Source organism: Vanellus vanellus (genome assembly GCF_965231255.1).
Source record: "Vanellus vanellus genome assembly, chromosome: 6".
Lineage (NCBI taxonomy): Eukaryota > Metazoa > Chordata > Aves > Charadriiformes > Charadriidae > Vanellus > Vanellus vanellus.
Genome location: NC_138911.1, coordinates 33,606,082 through 33,632,104, shown reverse-complemented (window position 1 = coordinate 33,632,104; position 26,023 = coordinate 33,606,082). Strand labels below are relative to the sequence as shown.

The following is a 26,023-nucleotide window of genomic DNA, read 5'->3' as shown; positions in this document are numbered from 1 at the left end:
TTTTAAATTTGATGTGTAAGTAAGGTGAGAACCATAGTATCTAGAGGAATTACCCCTAATAGTTCAAGTTAAGGCTCAATAGTTCATGGCTCTGAGGGCACTAATGGGCCTTCCTGTCCCTGCTCACTTCCCCGGGCTCCCTCCATCCTGCCCATGGCCCAGGACCTCTTGTCAGCCCCATGGGGATTCCCTCCACCCTCCCCATGGCCCAAGACCCCAGGTGCTGTCATCCCCTGCCCCAGCGATGCCACAGCAGGGCTAGTCTCCAGCTCCCCATAGCCCTGCCCTGCCTGACCATGAGCCCTGCCAAGGTGGACTCATGGCCTGGCCCGTCCCCAGAGAGGTGCCTGCTGCCCGGGGCTGGGGCTGCCCCAGTGCCCCCCGGGCTGTGCTGTTTCTGGCTGGGTGGTGGAACGGTCCCTGGCTGCCAGGCCCGTTCTTGTATGGTAAGAAAGGGAAATCTGAGCATCAGGCTGACCTTGGCTGTATTAGGCATAATTTTATGGACCACCTTCATTTTTCTTCTCACTTCATTCATCTTCTCTCCAAATGGAATAGTCCTAACCTTTAATTTCTCTTCATTCTCCTTCCAGCTTCTTTCCAGAGACTGGTTTGACAAAACTTGTGCTCTGGCCACGGCTGCTGAGCCGTCACTGATTTCGTATAACAGTGTTCACGGTGGTTTCAGTTTACTCTGTCCCATTTGCAGTGCACTCAATTTGCTGTATTACCCATCTCAGCGGAATGAGTGCAGGGTTTCTCTAAGCTGTCCATGGGGACGCTCAGATCTGTAACCCGCGTGGTCATGGTTCATTTGAAATCCATCAATGTGCATGAGTAGTTCAATTTGTTTCTTCTAATGTTCATTATCTTGCACTTGTCTACGCTGAATTTCATTTGCCAACTGTCTGGTTCTCCCAGGGCTGTCTGCACTGCAGGGTAGCCCTTCTTGGAGAAAGATGTAGAGATGTTTGTTCTTCTGAGTGCTCTCCTGCTTAAGGAATTTGCTGTGGCACTGGGTTTCTTGAGTTGTTTCCCACCTCACTAAGACGGTTCAACAAAAATGCTGTGTGATACTGGGGACCAGTCCCTGGTCTCTTGCCCTCTAAAGCTCTTAAAAAGAGCTGTATAGTGGAGGAAGGAACGTGATCAAGCCTAGTATTAGAGGGTATTCAGACTGTTTTACAGAGAAGGATCTCAAGATCTGGGAGACTGTTCGGTGCTTTGGATGAGATGTGAATGTGCCAGAATCTGCCTTTTCCAGCAGTTTTAGGGAGCTCCAACACTCCTTCATACAAGGCTGCGACCATTTTATGGCTTCTTCATGATTTGGTCTATCAAATATCTACATAGACAATTTGTCGAACTACTTTCATTGTGTAAACAATCCTGATTGCTTTATAAGCCAATATTTTACAGTTTCTAGGTTGTTTCCAACCAAAATCTCATATCTAAGAGTTCAGCGTGGGCTAGAACTATGCCTGTCCTCCCTCCCAGTAGCCCTAGTGAATGGTTTTTGGGTGCTGGCATTGCACTGATTGTGTGGCCTAGGAAAGCTAGAGGAAAATTAGGAGAGGAAAGGGATGGCCCAAGTGTTTTTGCTCTTGTGTGGGACTGGGGACAGTTACATGCAGCTTCCAACTTTATCAGGGCATTCTGTGAGCAACGCTGGGCAAGGCACAGCAGGCAACCTGTTAAATCAGCTGCCTCTGTGTTTGGATGCGATAGTGATTGCCGAAAGGCTGAAACTGTTTTTCCTCAAAATACTGTGTTTCAGCCGCATTGGCTGGAGGCTGCTTTCAAACCTGTGTTGCCTGGACGGGTTTCCAAATTCCTGCAGTCTCGCACGTTCTGCATAACAAGTGCTAAAGGGAATTTGGCTCTGCCTAGTGCTATCAGGAACAGCAGCTTTCGTCCCAAGCTCAGCCAGTAAGGATAGCAAGGGCCTGCAGCCTTCCTCGGAGAAGGCAATTCTGGTACCATATCTGTGAGGGTTTCCTGCTTTCATTTCCAAGCTCTTCCCTGTCCTGCCTTCCCCTGTACCTGAACCACTTCCAGATGTGTGGCAAACAACCTGCCTTAGCATACGCGTGTCTGAACTTATTACCTGTGTCTCAACATGAGTAGGCTGCTCTTCCTGATGCTGTGATGCTTGTCTCTGCTCTAGATGACAAGGGCTCCCCAAGGAGAGAAGAACAGCCGGAGGGGTTTTGATGAAAAGGCTTACTTGTCCTCAAAGCTGCTGAAGGCCGGAGAAGACCCTTACCGCCAGCATGCTTTTAATCAGCTAGAGAGCGACAAACTCAGCAGCGATCGGCCCATTCGGGACACCAGGCATTACAGGTACTGTGCAGCTCTTCTTCCAAGCCATGGCTGCTGCTTGTTGTGGGGAGTCAGTTGCCCTCCTGTGCTGTTCTGCAGCACTGACAAAGGACGGTTTGGGTTTTTCTTCGCTAGCGTTGGTCCATTACTTCACTGTATTTCATAGTTAATCTGGAAAGGTCTCAAATGCGCAGAGACCCTTGAGTAATTCTGCCCCAGCTTGTTGCTTTTCTAGCATCTCTTCTCGCAAGTCCAGGCATCATCTTTTTTTACAGCACAGCCCCTCCATTGCAGCTCGAATTGCTCATCTGGCTGTTGGTTTTTGCACTACTCCCCTCACACTCATGGCTTCTCTCAGCGACCCTCTGTCCTGGCTGTTGCAGCCTCACTTTACTCTGGTATTCCTCACCTGCTGTGCCCTGGCTGCCTGAAGCTGGTTTCATGCCTTCTTTCCAGCCTGAGCATTACGGTTTGGATGAAGGCTGCTGGGGTGAGGATGAAATGAACATGTGATTATAGTCAATATTTCATGGCTTGCAAAGTGCTCATCATTCTGTCTTTGTTTCAGTGGGGGTGAATTTATTCTGCCAACTAAACTCACCTTTAAATTGCTAATAGCACTCAGATAACTATTTTGTAGTTTCTGGAGTAAAAAAAGATAATGTTGTACCTTGAAAACTGTAGGTTTGATAGTGATAGGATAGTGTAAACCAGCCTACTTCAATGCAGAAAAAATAGAAGGAGACTAACCACGTCTGAAATGCTTGTCTACCTGGGCTGGTACCTAGACCCTACTTAGGGTTTCAAAGCAACACTTCACAGCTAGTGGGAATGGGAAACAAGGCATCTAACTTGATTGAAGCTGTGAAAGTGATGTCAGGAGACACGGAGCTTTGTGAGCCTGCCAGCACTGACAGCCATAAGGGCGCTTCGTGAATGAAAACAGTTGGGACCTTGGTTGTGAGATGAAAGTCTTGTGCTCCTCTTCCCCAGCATAGTACTCAGGATTGGCTTCCTAGTGACTCAAAGGCAGCGGTGCCATGTCCTGAGTTACTGACAAGTCTCCCTGCCATGCAGAATTGCTGTTTTCTGTTAATCTGCTGTCATGTTCTGGCCTAAAACCAGCTCACTTCAAAGGTGAATTTTTGTTTATTTTGATCTGTGGTAGCATGCAGAGCATGCTTTTTGTGAAAAGCCTCATCTCTGCACTTCAGTCTGAAAAACACCATATATGTGATTCCGTGGAAATGTATGGCCATTTCAGCCCCAGCTTTGCAAGGATTCCCTTCAGCAATGGGGAGTCCAAAGCAAAGTATAATCAGAACAGATAAACCTATGTCCATGCTCCTTCCTTTTGCAGAGGTGACAGTTTGAGAATGAGGGAGCTGTGTTTGAGTACCTTCTCTTGTAACTATATTGAAGTGGTTGCTGGGATGACAATTTAGGATGAGGACCTATTTCAGCTGATACAAGTTAGACTGTGGTTTGAGGAAAGCCCATCCTTGTGTCACAAATGGACCTGGTTCCCTGTTTAAGGAGTAAGGGGTCAATAGGTCACTAACATGTCACTTTTTCTTCAGGCACTCAAGCAGAGCTTGGACATACTTGACTCCGCATCTTACAAGCTCCTTCTGACCTAGCACTTACTGTTTTTTTGATCCAAACCAGAGAGGGCCGACTTTCAAGCACAAACTTTGTCCTTGTCCTCTGTGATGCTGTAATAATGCTGATGTCTTGTGAAGACTTCCCCAAATAACACATACACCGATCTCTGCTGCTTTTCCATTTCCTGATGCCTTAATACATTTTACATGCATTACATCATTGAGTTATTTTGAAACAATGATAAATGTGGTATGTCTCCTGTCTGGGCTAAGGTTTTCCACTTTAGTCTTTATCAATGTTTCTTTATATGTTTGAAAATTGCTGTAAGAAGTTGCTGTCCCCTTAATAAAATATTGCAATGAAAAAGTCATAACTTGATAGGATTGAATATGATGATAAAACCAGTAATAGTTTAGTAATAGCTGTAAAAAAACAGTAAGTAAATGTGGAAGAAGAAGTGGTGGCTGTAAGAACTAAATTGTATTCCCTCCCAGGATGGATTCAGTCTATGCATGGCCTTGAGTTGTTAAAAACTCTAGGCCACAATTTCAGGTGTGGGCTCGTCATCGGACATGGAATTAGTGCAGACCGACTGCTGTTTGACACTGGCTGGAAGGTAAGAAAGCAGACACTCTGGCGGAGCAGATCAGCCCAAATCTGCCATTCCTGGTACCTGCCACAATTGGATCCAGGATTCACATCTACATTCAACAGAGGGATCTGGACAGGCTTGAGTGATGGGCCAAGGCCAAGTGCCAGGTTCTGCACTTGCGTCACAACAACTCTATGCAGCACTACAGGCTTGGGGAAGAGTGGCTGGAAAGTTGTCTGGCAGAAAAGGACCTGGGGGTGTTGGTCAACAGCTGGCTGAATGTGAGCCAGCATTGTGCCTGAGTGGCCAAGAAGGCCAATAGCATCCTGGCTTGTATCAGGAATAGTGTGGCCAGCAGGACTAGGGGAGTGATCGTCCCCCTCTACTCGACACTGGTGAGGCAGCACCTCATTTTGGACCCCTCACTACAGGAAAGACATTGAGGTGCTGGAGCATTTTCAGAGAAGGGCAACAAGTTTGGTGAGGAGTCTAGAGAACAAGTCTTATGAGGAGCAGCTGGGGAACTGGTCTTGTTTAGTCTGGAGAAAAGGAGGCTGAGGGGAGACCTTATCGCTCTCTACAGCCACCTGAAAGGAGGTTGTAGCGAGGTGGGTGTCAGTCTCTTCTCCCAAATAACAAGCAATAGAACAAGGGGAAACAGCCTTAAGTTGCACGAGGGGAGGTCTAGGATGGATATTAGGAAAAATCTCTTCACCGAAAGGGTTGTCAAGCATTGGAACAGGCTGCCCAGGGAAGTGGTTGAATCGCCATCCCTGGAGGTATTTAAAAGATGGGTAGACATGGTGCTTAGGGACAGGGTTTAGCAGTGGTTTTGGCAGTGTTAGGTTAATGGTTGGACTCACTGATGTTAGGTTCCTTCCAACCATAACAATTCTATGATATTATGATTCTATGAATGTTCGAAACTAATATTACAAAGTCAGGTGAAAAGATGGGAGGAATTGCTTTCCATTACCAGCTGAGGTATTAGTGTTGAACCTCAGCAACTCCCTGATGCAGATCACAGCACTAGCTAATGTTTTTCTTTCTGTAAAGCCCAACATCCAAAGAAATGGAAGTGCTTTATACAGCGATGCCTGGATGTACCAGCTCCATGCATCCTTAGCATGTGTGTGTCCTGTGCATGAATAAACAAGATTTTACATGAATCGCAGGCAAATCCAGGGACTAGAGCCCACAATGTTGAACCTTTGTTCCCCATGAAACCCATGTGCCCTCCTCAGTATCAGCATGATGAGTTTAGGTATCACAGCCGCAAAACTTTGGCTTTCAACAGGCACAGTTCTTTTTAAGCTCTGCTAACCTTGGTGCAGGTGTGCCGAGACCACCCTTGCTGCAGCTCAACTGTGCTATTTCTGGTTTTAGCATATTATTTTCTTCTCCTTTAGAAATTCTAGGTACACTGCTGCAGTTGAGTGCTGTTTGTGGGTGATGTTTGGCTTACAATTCTGCTCTCCTGTGTTGCAGGTGCACTTCTGTACGCTATGACACAGACTTGCCAGCCACCAGCCTCATCATCACCTTCCACAACGAGGCACGCTCTACTCTGCTCCGCACGGTGAAGAGGTGAGTTCGGCAAGGCGTGCTGGGCCCAAACGATGGTGCCTGGAAAGGCACTGGTGGAGGGTTAGGCATTTTCCAGCAGTTGGGCAAGCAGGGTGGCCGCAGTCCCCAAGTGCTTGTGATCTGCCCTCGAGCTGCTCCGCTAGGACAGGTCAGGGGCTTGGATTGGTAGTGTGGGCGTATCTTCAAAGACAGGGCATATGCAGTTAGCCACTATATAGCCCCTGTGGGGGGAATCGTTAGCAACAGGAAAGGGGCTGCTGGGCTTGTGTCTGCAGGTGGGAACAGTCTGTATGAGCTTGGTTTGGAAGAGTGAGGGGTGGCCAAAGGGGACACTGTGTGCAACTGATAGATATAACTGAGGGAAGGGGCTTGGGAGGGACTGTGTTCCATAAATGGGAATAAGCAGCCCTGCCAGGGCACGTGTTACAGAAGCTGGGGCTGGCCCAGTGAGGGCAGGGGGCACAGCTCGCAAGCCTTTCAAGCAGAAGGTGATGAACTCGAAGTCTCGTGGAGACTGAGCCCTTGAGGTCTGAGCAGGTGCTCAGAGTCACTTGCTGGTAAACAATTGCTGAACCTGATGGCCCACCAGATCCTCGCTGGGGCTTTGCGCGCAGACCCTGCTGAACATGCAGGACACTTGCTATCTTTTACCAGTGTCTCCTCACATCTGAGTATCATCAGCAGTGGCCAAATCTAACCAAGTAGATGGGTGGCATAGGGCCTGTCAGCATCCCCAAGTAGACAGGAGCATGCAATTATCTGTACCACAAAGCAATGTTCCAGCTGCTCCTTCTCTTCCCCATCACCCCCACAGAACCCAGGGAGGCTCTTTTCCTTTTAGTTTTTCCACAAAAAAAATGCCCTCTGCCCTCTCTGACTTATCAAGTCATTTCTCAAAGGGTCTCTGAAGGTCCAGGAACAGCCTGTCGAGGCTGAAGGAAGAGTGAATTGTCTGAGTAGAAGGTTGAGCTGATGGTATCACTAACATGAATGCATTATTCATCATCACCACTTCTTCCCCTGTCAGATCCTGTGGGCTTAGAGAAATGTGCTTTGTGAATAAATAACAGGCTTTTTCAAGTTGGCCTCATGGCTAGGAGGCTGGGTTTCTGTCTGCCAGGTTTGGTGCTACTGTGTTTCCCGAGGCTTGTATATATTGCATTAACACATTTTGCCTTTTTATCCTATCATTTCTATTTCGTTCGATCCATAAAATGAGTTCTACAGAACCACTGTTCAGAAAATGAGCAGATTTGTTTGGAACCACGGTGCTGCTAGGGCAACGGCAGGAGATTTCTGCTGATTACATCATAGGTCAGACAATAAATGGTTAGGTGCTCAGAAACCATGGAAGTAGGATCCTTAAGAAAATCTCAAGGCAGCCTATCGAGTAGCCAGATGCCACGATAGTTAAAATGAAGAGAAGATGACATTCAGAGCAGTAGTAACATATATAGAGAGAAATTGATATCCAAGTCCTACGAAGTGATGTGTTCTAATGAGCAGATAAGTGTTGCCAATGCATTAACAGGCCAGTCTTGCTCAAAGCCAGGTCAACTAGAGTAGGTTACTCAGGGCTGTGCCTGGTCAGTTTTTAGTATCTTCAAGGATAGAGACTTTGCAATCTCTCTGAACATTCTCTTCTCAAGGCTAAACAACTGCAGCTCTTTCAATCTCATCTCATCTCATATGTCTGGTGCTCCAGTCCCTTAATTATCTTAGTGGTCCTTCACTCGACCTGCTTTAGCATGTCCCTCTTTTTCTTGTCCTGGGAAGCCCAGAACTGGACACAGCACTCAAGGTGTGGTATTACCAGTATGTCAGATGTGGTCTCCTGCAACCCAGAGCCCCCAACAAAGGCCTTGAAAAACGGATGACCCATCTGTTCAAATTGGTCCCTACAATTCTGCTGCCACTGGAGGAGCGCTGTTGGGAGGGACTGGCTGCACTCTGCTGTAAATGGTGGGGTGGATGCCATTTCCTCCCAGACCTCTGGCTACAGCTGGAGTCTTCAGTGACAGATGGTTTACAGCCAGTGGACGTGGTTGATTTACTCCTTGCTTACATCAAATGTCAGAAGTGTCCCTTTCTGACAAGGGATCCTGAAGGCTGAATTCTTCTTGGGCTCCATTGTATTTGCAGTGTCACACAACCAAGCATTGGCTAGCAGCTTTGTCTTTGAGGCATGGGAAGTTTGACAACCATGCACAGAGGTGAAGGCTCAGGTCATGGCTGCGCTGTTAGAAGAGGTATGGGGCCGAGTCCCACTTTCAGGTTGAAACTGATGTTACAGAGGGAGTTGAAGATTTCACAGTGCTCTTCAAGGACTCTTCTGTAAACCCAGAGTCCTGTCTTTCAGCAAAACGCATCTGAATGTGCCAGGCTGAGTTACTGCTGTGGCTATAATTGTTGCTCAATTCGCAAACACAGTCAGTGCACCAAATGCTATGTAATTATTACTTTGCAGCACTTTGGAATAAGCCAAGTATCAAAGGGACAGGACTGTTCTCTTCTGTTTGGTTTATGACCTGGCTGTGAGTCTGCAGAGGACCACAGTGATACTAAGCAACAGGAGGCATAAAATTGCACTGCCTGCCTACCTGCTGACTAGTCAGGCTTGCAGCCTGTCATTATTTCTATATCCATGAGCTTTCTTAAGTCGGGTAGAGCATGATTATTTAGGTGATTAGAATTAAGCATTTGAGATGCACCTGGTGAAAGTTAAATATCATTTGACCATTATTATGGGCCTTTTCCCAAGTTTAGTTATCATAATTACACTATGGGGATGCTAGAAGAGAAGTGGAAGCGGAAGAGGACAACTGATGGAAATTAGCAGCACTAAGAGCAAAATTTTCTGTGGCTGAAAACTTTTTTAGAGAATCATTCTTTAGAGGTGAGTACCAGTTGAAGTTTTCATACCTGAGAAATTTGCAAGCCTGGCTGATGAGTGCTTGAATTTGGGCGCTCAAAAATCAGCTGTAAAACTTTCGGAATTTCTGGGAAGAAATATATGAAAAGGGTACTGGGATTGAACTAATCTTAAATTAAAACTAGAGGGAGCCTAAATGTGCTCCCCTGAGCCAGATACCGTCTTACTGTGTTATTGTGACAGCTGTGCAAAGTAACTCAGTTGAGTGGTAATGCTGGTACCAAAAGGTCTTGGGGAGTGACCCAGGGATGAGACTCCTGCATTACTCCTGCATATTTCAGGGTGATCTAAACGTGGCAGTTCTAGGGGCCAGATCCTGATCTGCAGACCTTTCTTGCTCACCACACCTGCATGTGTGCACCCATGGACTTGCTCAAGCACCCCTGGCAGCTCAGCGGTTGCCAATCTCTCCCCACTGCCCCTGGGATCTCTGCTGCTGGGTGGAAGCAATGGGAGTGATGTGCTGTTGTTGCCACTTGAGGATGGGGGAAATGTTTGTCTATGAGGGAGAGGGCAAAATAGAGCCGTGACTCTGGGGAGGAATAACTTCTTCCCTCCGGCACCCTGTCACTTGTCCCTCCTGGTCACAGTATCACAGTATCACAGTATCACAGTATGCTAGGGATTGGAAGGGACCTCAAAAGATCATCTAGTCCAATCCCCCTGTAGGAGCAGGAACACCTAGATGAGGTTGCACAGGAAGGCGTCCAGGCGAGTTTTGAATGTCTCCAGAGAAGGAGACTCCACAACCTCCCTGGGCAGCCTGTTCCAGTGCTCTGTCACCCTCACTGAGAAGAAGTTTCTTCTCAAATTTAAGTGGAACCTCTTGTGTTCCAGCTTGAATCCATTACCCCTTGTCCTATCACTGGTCGCTACTGAGAAGAGCCTGGCTCCATCCTCATGACATTCCCCCTTTATATATTTATAAACGCTAATAAGATCACCCCTCAGTCTCCTCTTCTCCAAACTAAAGAGACCCAGCTCCCTCAGTCTTTCCTCATAAGGGAGATGCTCCACTCCCTTAATCATCTTAGTTGCCCTACGCTGGACTCTCTCCAGCAGCTCTCTGTCCTTCTTGAACTGAGGGGCCCAGAACTGGACACAATATTCCAGATGCGGTCTCACCAGGGCAGAGTAGAGGGGAAGGAGGACCTCTCTCGATCTGCTAACCACCCCCCTTCTAATACAGCCCAGGATGCCATTGCCTCTGGTCCCCAGAGGCAGCATGGACTACGTGCCTGCCTGCTGCTGTGGGCTCCAGCCATTTTCCTCCTCTGCCCTAGGTAAAGGCAACAGGCAGCTGGACCTTCTGCCCAGCCTGCAAGTTGCCATAGGGGTCAGGCCAGTGCACCGATAAGCCACGCTGCCCCAAATCCTACTGGTCCCAGGCAGGGACTCCTTCAGACAAATTTTGTTCATTTGTTTTTGGTGTAGGGGGAGACAATTGGTTAAAAATATCCAGCAAGAGACTAAGAAGGGGAGTAGGGGAAAAAAAATGGGAAATGGGTTATCCACCAGAACCTGTGAACATGCCAGTTCAAATGGCTTGTTGCTGGCATCTGCGGTCCTGCAGGAGACATGTGTCAGTCAAGAACTGCTTGCTTGCTTGATATCTCTTCCTCGGCAGGACATAGCTGTCACTCTTGAACCAGTTACTTGCTTGGCATCCTGTTCTCCCTCAGAAATAACTGTCACTCAAAAGGCATTTTGTGTGATTGATGTCTACGCCTGATTAGTCATTAAGTGATACCATCACTTCTGCTGCAGTGACCATTCTTGCAGATGGGAAAATCAGCAGCTTTGTTGTCTGGTCCCTTTCTTTCTCTTTATTTCTGATTTCAGTCGGTATTGTGGGTACTGTTTGTCTTTGGTGCAAATGTAAAGGTGAATAGTCAGGCTTTAAGTCAATGGACTTGAACAGCTGTCAGTGGTTTGGTGCCTATGCAGAGAACCTGTATAAATTCTGATTAAAAGGATGGTGTTGTAATGCTGGAGCATTTGGTATAGCAACTCATTACAATGACAATTTAAATAATGGCAAAAGAGGAGATTATTTTAGAGCAAAGGAAAAAAAAAGAGATGCTCCTCTGCTAACATCTGGAATAAACAACATTATCTGTGAGCTGATGAGGGATGGACAGATCAGCAGAGGAGAGAATCTCATTGGCAATGCTGATGTGGTGTCATGTGACAGAGTAAGGATACTGATAGTGAAAGAAGGAAGCTGGGAGAAAAGACAAAGGAGGTAGGGAATCTATGAGTTGAGAACAGTCTGTGTTTCTGCTGTAAAAGCCAATTGTCTTTGGGATTTTGGAATCTTAATACATTTTGTACCTAAAAGTAATCAATTGTTATGCCAGTCTCTGCACCTCATTGGAGGGAAATACTAGGATTCCTTGTTAAATAGACAGACAATACAAGGTGCAAAGAAGATTAAGTACCTTTCTCAAGGTTCCACAGCAAATTATTGCAGAGCTGAGAGCAGAACTGGGCATTGAACAATGAGCTGTGAATTCCTCGAGGAGTGTTTTCTCTCTGCTGGGGAATCAGTGGACGGGTGAGGAAGTGGGAACAAAGCTTTTGCTTTTTTTTCCCCAGTTATGTTGAGTTGGAAGACCCGAAACTTGTGGATAAAATGCGAGCACTGCTAATAGTCAAGCTGGTGGGAGAAGGTGTAGAATAATATTTTATAGCCATTATACTGCAGGATGCAGCCTGTCTGGGCTGGTTATGTTTGCACTGAGTTTGCACAGACAAGAATTTCAGTGCAAGGCAACCTTGTCTGTAAAATATGCAGATGATGGCTATGCTGGGAGAAGTGTGCTTATAAATGCAAAAAGGAACATCTCCCACTTCCCACCCCACCATACTAGAAAATGCAGAGAGGTATAAGCCAAGAGAAGCAAATGAGATTCAGCTTTGAAAAATGCAAGCTCAGTCATCTAGGGACATAGAAGCTCAAAATACAAATACTCTGAGACATATGAAGCAGCATAAGTCTGAAATAGAGTGGAATGTGATACTGAGCAGCAGAGCAGTCAGGATTTTGCTGTGTGAGACAGCAGAAAACTCTCCCAAACTGAGGAAACTTTGGCTCTGTATGCAAAGCCATCAGTGATGCTACTTAGCATGATGGTAATTTGTTCTCTACAGCTCCATTCCTGGGAGTATGGGATTACTCTTGTCTGTTTCCTGTTTAAAACAAAAAAGCCAAAGACAAAAAAAGCCAACAATCTGCAGAATTGCTCAAAATCAGAAGAGCGAGCACCACTGAAATGAGATGGGTTGCTAGAACCAAGAGGAGTGTGTTTACCTCTGTTTTTTAATACTAAAGTTTGCTTAGCTGTCCTCATCACTGGGGTGGCTAAATTTTGTTGAAGGCAATGAGGACCCGCCTGTGCATAGAGGCACTGGAGAAGGAGGCTCGAAGGGGGAATACGCAGTGTGTTGTAGTAGACCCAGGGGAGGAACTTGAAGGCGGTCATGGAAATCTAGTCTTAAAGCATCTTAAACAAATGAGAGGGACAAAGCAGTCAGAATCAGACTGCTCTAACTCCAGGGTACCAGAGTGCATCAACCCCCAGGGAGGGCAGAAGCTTTTATCCCCCTTCCTTGTGTGAAAGCCCCCGTGTCCTGCAGATGCAAACCCACTGCAGTCCTGAGGGTATTGTGGGGTACGGTGCCACCAGCCTGAGGAAAGAGGGGTGCTCTCAGCAAGTGTGGGGTCTGGTTTGAAAGACAAGTAACAAGCAGAAGAGGAAAATAAACCCCAAATCCAGAATCTTGCAAAAGAAAATAGCCTTCCTCCCAAAGAAGGGAATTGGTGAGAAAGCCCCAGCAGGCCTCATCTGTGGCATTGAGACAGAGCTCCTTGCTGTGGAAAGTGGCAGCTCTTTCCCTCCCGGGCAGTGATCAGCTTTGCCCAGAGCCTGACAGATGGGAATGGCCTCCTGGCTGCCTTGAGGCAGGCGGTGCTCTCCTCTTTTCCTCTATATTTAGAAGCAGAGAGCATGCCGCAGCATCCTTTGTGAGCTGCCCCCAGGCAAGTCCTGCAGTCAGCTTCCTGGCTGTGTGTCCTTGTAAGGTCCAGCTGAGATGCCCTAGCTCTCTGGGATATTCCTGTTTGCGGTTTGGCTCCTGCCAATGAACCCTGGTACAAGGGCAAGGTTACCTCTTCCACATTACTGGAGTTTGGTATTCCTGCTGTAATAGCAGATTTGTATCAGTCCTGCCATTGTTGTTATTATGGCAGCTCACAAAGGTTGTGTTTTTCCTCCCTGGGTCCCTGCAGTGTCCTGAACCGGACCCCTCCCAGCCTCATCCAGGAGATCATTTTGGTAGATGACTTCAGCTCAGATCGTAAGTATGGACATACTTCCCTTGCACTTGTTTCTTCCCTTCAGTTTTTCCTTTTTTTCTTTGCTCTGTTCGTTCCCCCTCCCTCACAGATTCCCTCTTGCCTGTATGCAAGAGAAAAAGAAAAGACAGGAAGTTTTTCTGTGTTTAGTTTATGTCCGTGCATGGCAGAGGCCAGAGCTTCTTCCTCTTTATTTCTTTCCATTGGGTCTTCCCTTTCTGTCAGCTTGGCAGTTTTGGCCAGGTTGCCAGAGATGTCTGTCTAGTTTCATTATGCACCATTTTGTGAGCTGTTTAGCCCAGATATGTGTGTAGCAATGGTGTACATGAGCAAAGTGGGTAATTACAAACCAAGAGAAAGCAAGAGGATGTAGTGGAACCTACAGAAAATTGCTGCCTGGGGTCCTGCAGGCAGACTGAGGCAAGACTGTCTGCCTGTCTCCATGTGTCTGGGATCCCAGGCATCCCTGTGGGAGGTCGTGGAAGGGTTATTGCTTTGGGCAGTGCCATACCTTCTTCTGCAGCTTGGCACAGGGATGGAGTGCCTTCTGCATGAGTCCCACCAGACCTGCAGACTGGAGGCCATGGACTCTTTCCATATGTACAGTTGCTCTTGCCTCCTGGATGTTGTGTAGTAGTGGTGAGGTGGTGGGGACGAGACTTCTTGCTTCTCCCATGTTGTACACTAAATTCAATGACAGCCTAGTTGTGTGCCACTTATAATAATTGATATTTACTCCTTCAGAACACTTTACAGATAGCTGAGAATACCCACCTTGGCCTACTGAGATAAGGAAGCGTTGCTTTCTTGGTTTTGCTGATAAATACTTGTGTAGCTTTGGCCAAAGAAATTTTTAAAGGTGGATGCTGAGATTAGGGATTTAACTTTCTGAGGGCCTTAGAGTGTGATTTGGATAAGGACTGAGCTGTGCCTAGCGCTTGGAGTTGGGCGTTTCTGAGCACCTCGAACAAGCAGTCCTAAATGTCCCATATTCGGCATCTAGAAATTCAGTTCTCAGTGGCCAAGGTGTACCAGATCAACACTGATGGATCTCAGGGACATGTACTGCACAGGGCTTGGCCAGAAATTCCTGTATAAGCTCCTAGGTAAATGGAAAGATTTTTAAGAAGTCCCATCCTATGACTAGCTGGATATTTGTGGATACAGCTAGTCCCCTGAGGCACCTGCATGGAGGCACTTTAGCTCATATTTGAGGTCTGACACTTTGCTTTAATATCCCCCTTGGTTTCTTCAAAGATACAGAGAGTTCATAAGCTCTGGCAAGTAGTTACAGTCAGAGTGATGTGCTCCACTCCCGGAGAGTGAATGACTTGATAAGGATTCTTGTACTTACCTGAAGTTGTGACTTGGCCAAGATGAGTGTTGCCTTCTTTTGCAGCAGATACCCAGCAAAATCTTGGTACTCTGTAATTAAGAGCACCTGCCACTTCGCTTGGATGATGCAGCAGCTGCCAAAGTGCCCGCACAAGAGCAGTATTTCAGATTACACGTATCCTTGAGAATGGAAATGCTCCTGCAGGAACATGCCAAGAGATGCATTTTGGCTAATGGCCTTTGCATTCTCCCCAGAGCGCTCAGTCTGTGGGAGGATGACAGCGGGAAAGGGGACATGTGAGACATGAAAAGGAACAAGCAATAAACATGGAAACTGGGGTGACCTTGGTGGAGCAAGGGAAAAGAGCGAGTTAGAAACAGTTATTCCTGTGACCTCTGCTAGGGCAGGAATAGAGGGGGGATAATAGAGAACTAAAGACCCAGTGGTCATTAGTACAGCTGGGCCAGAGCCAGTAGCTGTTCCTCTCTTGTCCTCTTCCTTGGGCAATATAAATGAGGGACTGCATAAACTTCTGACAAGCTGCCAGCGAAGCCCTTGGTTAGGTATCCATGTGTTAACGTAATGGTGTCTCCAAGGAAGCGGGTCACATCCCTGTGGCCTTTATTGAATAAAATCAAGTAGAAACTTCCCCAAGAACAAACGATGGGAAATGCCCAGACGAGCCACTGAAGGCAAAGAGAGTGGATGAAATCACTTTATATGACAGGACGCTCTTTTACGTGGCACTTTGGTGATTTGCAGCCCCGGCTCCCCGTGGTCCCTCCGTTTCATCAGTGCTCGGTGCCACGTTGCCCGCGCATGCCCCGTTGTTCCTGTGAAACCCTGAGCACAGGAGGTTGAAGGCCTGGCTGCTCAGAGTATCGGGAAACACGGGCTCAGCTGTCCGAGGAGGACAGCAAGCAAGCAGTGCTCTTCTGTGTATTCTTTAGACAGGAGGATTAAGGCCATCAGGCTGATTAATGTGACGTTAAGTGAAAGCAGAATTTCCCCTCCCATGGAGAAGCAGGAGAACAGTTAATTGGAGCTCTCTGTTGAGGCCAAATAATTCATGCCTGTGTGCCAAATGTTTTTTTTGCCTTCCCTAAGCTGAGGACTGCCAGCTCCTTACCAAGATCCCAAAGGTGAAGTGTCTACGAAACAACCGGCGAGAAGGTGAGTGTGGAAAGCTTGGTAGGTATAAAGATTTTGCAGATTTTCCCACACGGCCCTGTTTGCTTGCCAGCTGCTTGCATGTTGTTTCTTACAGTTACAGTTTGTTTTTTCAGTATAAGAGCTTGGTGTCCTAGTTTGGAGGCTCTGTGGAGGGAGAACCTCACTTATTGACTCTCAGGCTTCAGGGCTCTTATTTTGTACCTTAAATAATGAGAAGTGGTGTCCAGAGGCCCGGGCTAGAACAAGGACCACAGTTTAAGATCTTTATGGACGTAGATGCTGATGTAAGTCTTATCCTTTTAAACTCAGAATGCAAGATAACAAGCCATCTAGGAGATGTGGGAAAGGGAAGAACAATCATATATCTATCATAAATAGATACATTTAAGGAAAGTTATTTCTCATATATCTCCTATGCACATAAATGGTAACGCTGACTTTCCCAGCTGCTCTTCAGCTTGACTCACATGTGCTGACTTATTTCTAAACCTGTCAGTGCACAACAGGCCTGGAGCAAGGATCTGGAAGGGGAGACGGGAGTCACTGCTCAGTTCACAAATGGCATCCCAGGTAGTGGGACGGTCTGTAAGAAAGCACAGAGACATTTGAGAGCCAGCTTGACATTTCTGACTGCAGGGCAGAATAAAGGACAAGTGGGAATAAAGCAGATAAGCAGTAAGAAAGACAACAAGCAGGGAGTAGAGCTTGGTCTCACAGAAGTGGTGAGAGAGGCAACGGGATGCCCTGGTGGGAGAGACACTGAGCAGGCAGCAGCAAGGTACCTGTCGGGAGGGCTGGAAGTGAAGGGGGACATCATTAAGGCAGGAACCAGGTGAAAGCTCAGTGGCATGGACAGAAGTCACAGGTCATTCTTTGTCTGCTGGGAAGGCTCAGCTGACAGTGTCCTCTAGGGGATGCCCTGCTAAAGCTGCTCTCTGCTCCTGATGGAGGTGTGATGTTGGAGAACCACCTGTTCTCCTGTAATGGCCACACAAAGTATTTTATTTTCTAAAGCAGGTTCAGCTGTTTCCCTTCCTGACCTTCCTGCTCCCCTGCTGTCCTTTCCTCATTGTAGGGCTGATTCGCTCTCGGGTGCGAGGAGCTGAAGTGGCCACTGCTGACATCCTCACCTTCTTGGACAGTCACTGTGAAGTCAACAGTGAGTGGCTGCAGCCAATGCTTCAGAGAGTGAAAGAGGTGAGCACCATCTCCCCCTCTGAAATGGATGGGGCTGACCTGTCTTGTGCTGGTGGATCCTCTGCCCTCATATGCCATCAGCAGCACCAGTGGGGACAGCATTGTCAGGTACTCCTCTGAAAGGCTATCACAGAGGAAGGTACAGCCTGAGCTAGATGGGCAAGAGATCCCTGATGGGCTTTTACATTCTGCTAATGTGGCAGGGCAGGAGGTGCTCAGTGATGGGATGCAATGGCGAACACTTGAACCACTAACTTATACCTCGGGTCTCCTGCAGGTGCTGTGCTTCCTAGTCCTGTCCACCTGTACATATGATAGCCACTTCTGCAGCACACGCTGTGCAATTTTTCCATGGTGGCCATCTCCCTTCTTGCTGCTGGACCCTCCCCTCTGCCTTGTCACTGCCAAAACTTTCCTTCCATTAGTGCTCCCGACAGGCTGCAAAAGCACATCACCTGCATGCAGGTGACTTCCTAGCACAGAAGAGCTGCCTGTAAGTGCAGGATTGTCCCTTTACTGGTTCAGTTGGGAAAGGATTTACATGAGGCTGGAAGAGTGAAAATGAGGCAGGACTATTAGCAGCTGTCTCCTTGACTGCGCTGTAGGGCTGGAGGGGGAGACATATGGCTCTGCTGTAAGAGCAAACTGGGGAGAAGTGATGGGAGAAGTCGCAGCCATGTGTGCAAGTGGCAGAGATTGATCCCATCCTCTGAAAGGAGGATTCCGTGTAGTAATGGGCCCCTGGAGAAGGGGTGGAGGCTCTAATGTTGCCTTGTATTCGTGTCTGCTTGGCTTAATATGAAGGGGCAGAAGAAGGTAAAAGTTCAGGATTGATGACTTAAAAGCTTCTGCTTTTTATTCCTGCTCAATAAATCCTCCATCTCAGAAGCCCATAAATGTTTTCTTTACTACTGCTCTTTAAGTCAAGCTGCAGCAGCAACAGCATGGGGGTCCTTAAGCAGAAAACCTCAATAGTTTCTTCAGGGAAAGATCTAAGTTGCAAAAGCTTGGGTGCTGACTCCAGTATTATTTAGTGAGCAGATTTCAAGTCAGCCTGTTTCTGACCTACTTCCCACATTTCTGATGTGCATCCTAGTTCAGATTTCAGTCTTGCCCTGCCCAGTCCTAGCAGTGGCTGGCTGGAGCAGTGACTGGAGCACCAGGCTGCCAGGTGGATGCCAGGGGGGCTCAGGCTGGGCAGACATACTCTCGCTGTGCAGCCATCACAGCATGGAGGGGAATAAACATGAATGACAGCTTTTACCTAGGGTGTGCCGTCGTGGCCAAGTGCACTACGGCAGGAGGAACTATTGCAAGGCACAAAATGAAGGTTTGATAGAAAAGGCATGGAGGCTGGCAGCTGTTTCTGGCATTGCCAGCTCTCTTTTTCATCCTATATTTCAGCTGTTACAGGACTGTCTTTAGTGCCATGTCATGGTGTTGAGAAATTGTTATAATCTCAACTTCTGCTTAATAAAAGAATTGCAAAGGAAAACTGTAAATATCTATAGCCCTTAATGCCAGTAAAGTACCCCCAATATCTCAGTATTATAATATTATGTTTTTTTTCAGTTTGCATTATGATTCTTAAGTGTGGGGTCTTGATTTCATAGTTCTTGTTAGGAAGATGCTTTATTAGTGGGTTGATCATATCTAGGCTGATGATACTGAGTTAATTCAAGGATGGCTGAGCAGAAGGTGTGCTGTCAGTAGATATGAAAAACAAGCATAAAACCTTTGGGACAGTGATTCATGCCCTGTGACTTGGGCAAAAAATAAAGATCTGTTTCTTAGCAGTGCTCCTGGGTGTTAGGGTCCCAGGCTCCACTCCCCACATCCATGGCATGCAGCTGGCTAATACCCACCATCTCCATGTTTGGATGTAGTGGCCATGGATCCCTTGCTCAGCTACCAGAACTGTATTGGAGAAGCCAGGCAAAGGTTTATGTGTGCAGCTTTGTGTTTTCTGATCTCTGGCAGCTTTGCCAGATGTTCAAAAAAAAGCCTGACTCTTTTTTCCCCCCTGTTCTCTCTCTCCCTCAGGATTATACCCGAGTGGTGAGTCCAATCATTGATGTTATCAGCCTGGATAATTTTGCCTACCTGGCAGCATCAGCAGATCTGCGGGGAGGTAGGTATAACAGCTTGTGTAAGTTAGGCCTGAGGGATGGTCCATACAAAATAATTGCTGTTCTTCTTCAGCTTTCTAAGAAAACAGAATAATGGTCTTTTCTGATGGGCTCTCTGTCCTCCTTTTCCTGCAACTTGCCAAGTCAGATTTTTTGCAGAGTTAGAACAGAACTCAACTAGTGTTTACCTCTTGAGCTTGCATCAGTCACAACTTTTTGCAATTTCAGGGGTTAGTTAGCTGATTAAACGTATCACCATGCTCTCCCTACACTACAAGTACATGTGAGTCTGATTGGTGCTTCCAGTTGCTGTTCCTGTCCGTCCCGCTACCTCATGGAATCTTCTGAAAAGCATTTTCACCTCTCTCCTGGCAGCTGAGCAGCTTTGCCGCTGTTCCTGTGGTCACCCACACTGCCTGGTGCTCTTCTCCCTCTTCTATAGCTGGGGTTCACTGCCTCGCTGCTTGCCTGCCAAAGGCTACTCATTCTGTGGCCACCCTTAACAATGGTACAATGTTAGTGACTGTGCTGTGCTCAACTATCCACCCCAGGCCAACTATAAATAAATGCTAGTATTGAAAGAGCTGATGGTTACGGTCTCTTCCAACCCGCACTATTCTGTGATGCTGCGATTCTATGATTCTGCCTGCAGGCCTTTGTTCCCAGAATACTTCACATCCCACAAAGTCATTTGATTAAAGCCTCATAACTTTGGCAGACAGGGGAGTATAAGACTGACTGGGCAAAATGCAATTACATCTCACACTGACAACACTGTCCTGAAGATATGGAGTTGAACTGAGCAGAGATCTGTAATGCTAAGGGATGAGGATGCCAAGACAGAAGCTGAGGACTTCTTACCTACATTAGGATAGACTCTTGCCATTTTTGGTAGACCATGAAGGAGGTCAAGGAAGGAAAGCAGGGATAGCCTGTGATGTAAAGGTGGAGACTATGACAGAAGCTAGTAGAAAAAATATTAACAAAACCTATTTGATGTGGTTTTTTTCCTTCTCAGGGTTTGACTGGAGCCTTCACTTTAAGTGGGAACAGATTCCTATAGAGCAGAAGATGTCCAGAACAGACCCAACTCAGTCTATAAGGTAGCTGTCTCTGATGGACTGTGTACAGTCCTCCAAATGCCTTTGCTAAGCCTTCATCTGTATGACAAGGAGTGTACAGGGACTGCCTTGTTGAGCACAAAATGCCACAGTGTTCACGGGCTGATGACAAACTCTTTGTGTTAATTTCTGAATGCATTGAGGTCTATACCCTGATTCTGAGAGTATTACTCCCTGAATATTGTAAGAATAGCAATTATAGGCTTGCAGGCATACCACCTCTACATGCCACCTCTTCTATATGTTTGGTTTTGTGATCTCACTCAACACTCTGAATGCCTCAGAAAACCCCTTTGGGGTTTTTTAATGACCTCCATTTTCCGGGTGAAGAATTAAGGAATGAAGCAGCCAAACAGTCACTCAGGAAGCGTAAAGCGGACCTGGGAACTGAATCTTGCCTAGTAAATTGGGCACAGAATTATCTTCCCCTCCTAAATATGCACGTTCATGGACAAAACAGGCTGTTGGCTGGAGCAGTTATTGCCAGCCTTGCTGCTGTGAACGTGGCTCTGAGGAATGTAGAATGTGACAAAACCCGATACAAAAAGTCGCAGTGCTTGTCTGTATAGGCAGACAGCTCCCTGTTTGTAACATAAAAGTATCATTCAGTTTCTCTGTGTAATTTGTGAGCCTCTGTTTGTACACCAGAGGCAACCGGCTTGTTAACAGCAGAGCAGTACGTTCAGCAAAGTCTCTCACACTGTGTCTACTTGGTGAACACATTCATCAGATGTTGCCCCTGTCATTCCTTCACACTGTGCATACCTGTATAAATGCAAAAGCCACAGAATTACTCATGTAGTGCTTGCAGGACCATCTAATAAAGGCAGGAGGATGATCTAGTGAGGGGATCTCAGAAGCTTGCTGCAGGTTCACGTCCCAGCTCTACTATTTTTCTCTTTTAAATGAGATATGATTTGTCAGGCCTGGACAAATTGTCCCCCCTCTAAAATGAAGGTGGTGGTGCTACATATACATGTGATTAGTTTGTGGGGGCTTGTGTTTTCTTTTCCAGAACCCCTGTCATAGCAGGAGGCATCTTTGTGATTGACAAGTCCTGGTTTAACCATCTGGGAAAATATGATACTCAAATGGACATCTGGGGAGGAGAAAATTTTGGTAAGTTTAGGGTGTTTCAGGGGAATGACACACTAATGCGGAACCACTTCCCAGTCTTCATCACCTACCAGAACTCTTCTTTTGAGAAATCTGAGCTGTATGTCGATGTCAGGCTAGGGACATGGTCAGGTAATCTCTGTGTTGGTCAGAATTGTATCGCTGTCAGCTTTGTGCAAAGTAAACAGAGGCTTTTTGCGATCAGGGCTATCACTCTCTTACAGGCATATGCACTATTATACAGGCGCTTCCACAGTACAAGTAAGAAAGAGGAACCTCCTGATATTTAAATTGTTGCTTGGTTTTGGAGAATATTCCTCCAGGCCTTCACATGATAGTCTGTCGTCCCAGTTCAGACGTGGACAGTCACTCCTACGCTCTTTTCTTAAACCTGTTCCTCTTTCCCAGATAAGTCTGAGTCGCTCTCCCAGCTTGACAGATCAGAAGGGTGTTTTTCCTCATAAAATAAGCCTCTTTGTAAGTGGAATTTGGGTACAAATAGATTAAGAATGCAGACATTTAGAAGCAAACTAGGGCATGACAAACATCTGAAGAATTCGGAGGCCCAGGGTAGTCTGTCCACTCGAGTACTGTAATCTTATAGGGCATGGTGCTGAAACCCATCTCCTTGCTCTTAATGGTGGCACAGATATTCCAGGCCTCTCTCTTTGCCCTGTGTGAAGGGATGCTGCAGGGTCACCACGTGTTAGTGACAAAAGGAAGAAGAGTGTTGAAAAGAGGTTCACAGAGACCTCATGTATTTGGGGCATTCATTTAGAAATGATGCAGGTGGAGCTGAAGAGATAAAAGCTTTACTCTGTTTTGCAGTCAACTTAAATAGACTTTTCTGTAGCGAACTCTGCCAAAAAAATTATTCTGTTTCTACAGTTTCCATAAATGTCACAGATTTGTAAATAAATCCCTTTAAAGAAGAATTTATATGGTGTCTTCTAGCACCTGGAGGACCAATTAGAAAGAAAGAAATAGTCAGGAAGAGGAAACTTGTTACTCCGAACACAGCTGGGAGAGCTGCCTCTTTCTGAAATGCTCTCTGAAACCAGGAAATAATATTTTGGGCTGATAACAGCATATCAAGGTACCACTTTTTTAAAACAAAGTATATAGTAATGATGAGTGCTTGTGTTCTCTGTTTTCTGAGGTCTTGCTTCAGTTTTATGATATTCATGATATTTAGTATCTCTTTTTAATGGGGCTTGTGTTGGGATCTCAGCAGTGCTAGTAGCATCAGCTAAGCATTGTTGGCAGAAGTAACAGGCAGCCTTTACGCAGGCATGAAGATCCCCTCTCCTGTGTCCCTCAGACTCCTCTGCCGAGCCAAACTCAGCTCCTTGCTGTTCGTTAGCCCCGCTCCAGCTGCAGAGCCAGCCACCTAGCCATCCTGCCAGCCTCTGAGCTGCAACTGTGCAAAAGCTGTAAACCCCAAAGACAGAGAAAGAATATTTCTTTAGGCTTTTGGTTGTCTGCTCCTGCCCACCTGGGATACCAGTTTTGTTGTTTGGTGCATATGTCAGTAGCTTGATGCTCAGCAGAGCTCTCTGCCATAAGTGGCGTTAAATTACCTGCACGCCCACAGCCCTTCCTGCGTGTAGAACTGATCAAAACCTCCACAGAATTGCTTCATTCCCCTTCAAATTGCTCTTGTAAAGCCTGGCAGCGGCTGGGCCGGGCTGTGTGGGACTGGGCCAGGTGTACAAGGCTTGCCAGCTTTGCCTTGTGTGGTTTCCGTGTAAATTCGTTGTCTCCCATCACTTGTCTCTTATCCTGCACCTCCACTCTTCACAAGAGGGCAAAGGTAAGTGCACAATTTTCTGTTTAATGGGGCCTGTCCCTGAGCCACGTTGCCACACCACCACTGTGATGATTGTAATCGGAAGGTATTTTAAAAACAAAATAGACTACTTTTCTGTTTTAAAGCTAATTTTTGTTCAGCTCTTCAGCATAATGTGAGGCAACAAATCAACCAGTGGCTTCTACATTGAGCCGGTTGCTGTTGCATGGCAAAGAGGTAGACACCAACCTGTATTTGACAATAAAAAGTATTGGTTTTCCTTGAAGTATTCAAAATGGTTAATTTTCCCTCTTAAAAAAAGCTTTCCGTACTTAATTGAAAATCAGATTTTGCGATCAAGGAAAAATGTTGATAATGTTCTGGAACACTATTTTTATTACACATTACAATTTTGAGTGGAAAGGAACTGTTTTGGTAAGGTCACCATTTGCAGGTGAGGTGAAAGAGTGGTTCTGACTAATTTGCGTGGGTGAGATGGGCCATTCCCTGCCAACAAAGGCCATTTTTAATAAACAACTTTGAAACTTTTTGCCTGTGACTAAACACAGGGCACAGAACTGGACAAACTCTACACACACAGCAGGTACACAGGAATGATTAGGCAGCAATTACAAGCTGTCTACATATCCTTCCAGCTGGATGTGATCTGGTAAACCCCTTTTTTCCACTGTGATGGGGAAAAGCCACAGTGATTAAGTCATTTAAAACACATATGGACTAGGTCACATCCTGGAAAATATACAGCAAAAAGTTCTCCTATGCTTTCCATCAGAGGATGGATGAAAGTCCTTAATAAGCTATGTTTGATCTCCATGTTCTCTTCTGTGCCTAAAATCTGCATTCTTTCACCCTTCTTTAAAGAATCCTTTCATTTACAAACCTGGACGTGCAGTCTGTCTGTGTGCTTAAGATATTGATATGGTGTGAGAAATCCTCTCTTGGGAAACGGACGTAGCTTTAAGTTACATGTTAGATTGAGAGTTTTGTTTCTGTTACAGGACAGAGTGAGTCAGAACCTCATTCCAGGACAGCAAATGCCAGCTGGACACACCACCAGACAGAAACTTAAGTCTTGGCCTTTGGGTTTTTTTTTTTGTTTTTAAAGCCCTTCCTCTCTTCAAAGCTGGAACTCCCTGTTGAAAAGAGACTGAAAATAATAAGGTCTAGAAAAGAGTCAGGGAGAGACAAGAGCTAGTAAGAAATGCTACAAAATACAGTCTAATAATTTTTTTTTTTTACTTAGAAGCTAGATTAAATACACCATCTCCCCCCCAAACACACTGTTTAAACAACCTTTCCCAGGAGCTAAAGAGGAAAGCTAGAAAGAAAGATGAAGGTTGAGAAGATGTTAGTGTGTGTACATGCTTTGAAACAGCTATTAGATGTGGATACATAATTTCTTTTTAATTTCTAAACATCAGAGCCCCATAGTTTAGGCATTACTGGAGGGAGATCCCAACTGAGTAAAGTTTTTGAAGTAATCAGTCTACACAATCTGAAGCCCTTTTGGTAAGGACTACCAAACTACTCAGCTAATTTTCATTTTCCTTCTTCCTTCTTCTCTTCTCGCCACCACATGAAACACAAGTGGAAAACCCCTCCGGTGTGGTAGCGATTAAACTTGCGAGGACAGACCCGTAAGCTTGAGCGAGGTCACATCTCTTCTGTGATGCAAATTAGCGCCTGTACATCAAAGCTCTGTGTTCTTCTAATCCTTTAACAAAATGTTGAATTTAGCTTCAGGATCAGCTGGATTTCTTCAAGTAGCAGGGTTCTCTCCATATTTTTATAGTCACACTATTAGACTGGTTTCTGCTCTCAGTAGCTCCCCTAGCAGAGGCAACTGATGACAAACTGTAACCCAGTCATCGACTTTTTATTTTTTTTTTCTAGTTAACAGAGCCAAGCAGGAGAAGAACAAGATATTGTAGGATGGATACATGGAGATATGAGGGAGAGGACTTTGCGGTAGACATTGACTCACTTCCTATACCCTCATCTTGTTCTCTTCTTTCTCCTTGTCTCCTAAACTTCCTTTCTTCTTCACATGATTTGCTTTACACTGTGAATTCTTTTTTTTTTTTTTTTTCCCTTCCATCCATGTGTGGGGCTGGAGAAGTCCAAAATAAGGTGGGTGTGGGGGTGATCGCAGTCTGTTGCCAAATGCCATCCTGAAGGCCTGACAGCAACCACAGGGACCTGGTCAAAGGGAAAGGTGTCTCACTGAAATGCTCATGGGACCAAAGAGAGGAGTGGAACTGGAGAAGGCTAGGAAGTCTCTGAGCTACAAGGGCTGCCTCCATTTTAACAAAGGGAGGACAGTTTTTCCACGTTCACCATGGAATTGCTTTTCCTGGGTTTGCTGTTGCAGGCAATCCATCTAGAGCAGAGGGGCAAGGTTTTCAGGCACACTGCTGAAGTTGCCCTTCTTGGAAATGCTGCCGATCTGCCTGCAGCTATATGACTCTTGGGGTCTCTTCCAGAGCTCTCTTTCCGAGTGTGGATGTGCGGTGGCAGCTTGGAGATCGTTCCCTGCAGTCGAGTGGGACACGTGTTCAGGAAGCGCCATCCCTATGACTTCCCTGAGGGCAATGCACTGACTTACATCAAGTAGGTGTTGGGTAGTTCCTGGTAGCAGCCAGGTCGCCTTGATGTTGGGCATGTCTAAATAAGCCTAAATTCTTTGTTGTCTTTCTGCCTGATGACAGAGAACAGCTTGTGGCTGAGCATCTGTTCTCAAGGGAAG

At 46.2% G+C, this 26,023-nt stretch overlaps 1 protein-coding gene across 1 annotated transcript in view; it reads left to right on the top strand.

Moving 5' to 3' along the window:
• The window catches only part of GALNT16 (polypeptide N-acetylgalactosaminyltransferase 16), a gene marked incomplete at both ends in the record, with an annotated part of 75,427 nt that overhangs the window by 36,410 nt on the left and 12,994 nt on the right, over positions 1 to 26,023 (top strand). The window contains 9 exons of the mRNA XM_082484832.1: positions 2,168 to 2,343; positions 6,008 to 6,106; positions 13,330 to 13,397; positions 15,839 to 15,904; positions 16,980 to 17,101; positions 19,145 to 19,232; positions 20,249 to 20,333; positions 21,367 to 21,470; positions 25,761 to 25,887. Of these exons, the coding sequence (XP_082340958.1) occupies positions 2,168 to 2,343; positions 6,008 to 6,106; positions 13,330 to 13,397; positions 15,839 to 15,904; positions 16,980 to 17,101; positions 19,145 to 19,232; positions 20,249 to 20,333; positions 21,367 to 21,470; positions 25,761 to 25,887 (935 nt within the window). The remainder of the gene's footprint in view (positions 1 to 2,167; positions 2,344 to 6,007; positions 6,107 to 13,329; positions 13,398 to 15,838; positions 15,905 to 16,979; positions 17,102 to 19,144; positions 19,233 to 20,248; positions 20,334 to 21,366; positions 21,471 to 25,760; positions 25,888 to 26,023) is intronic.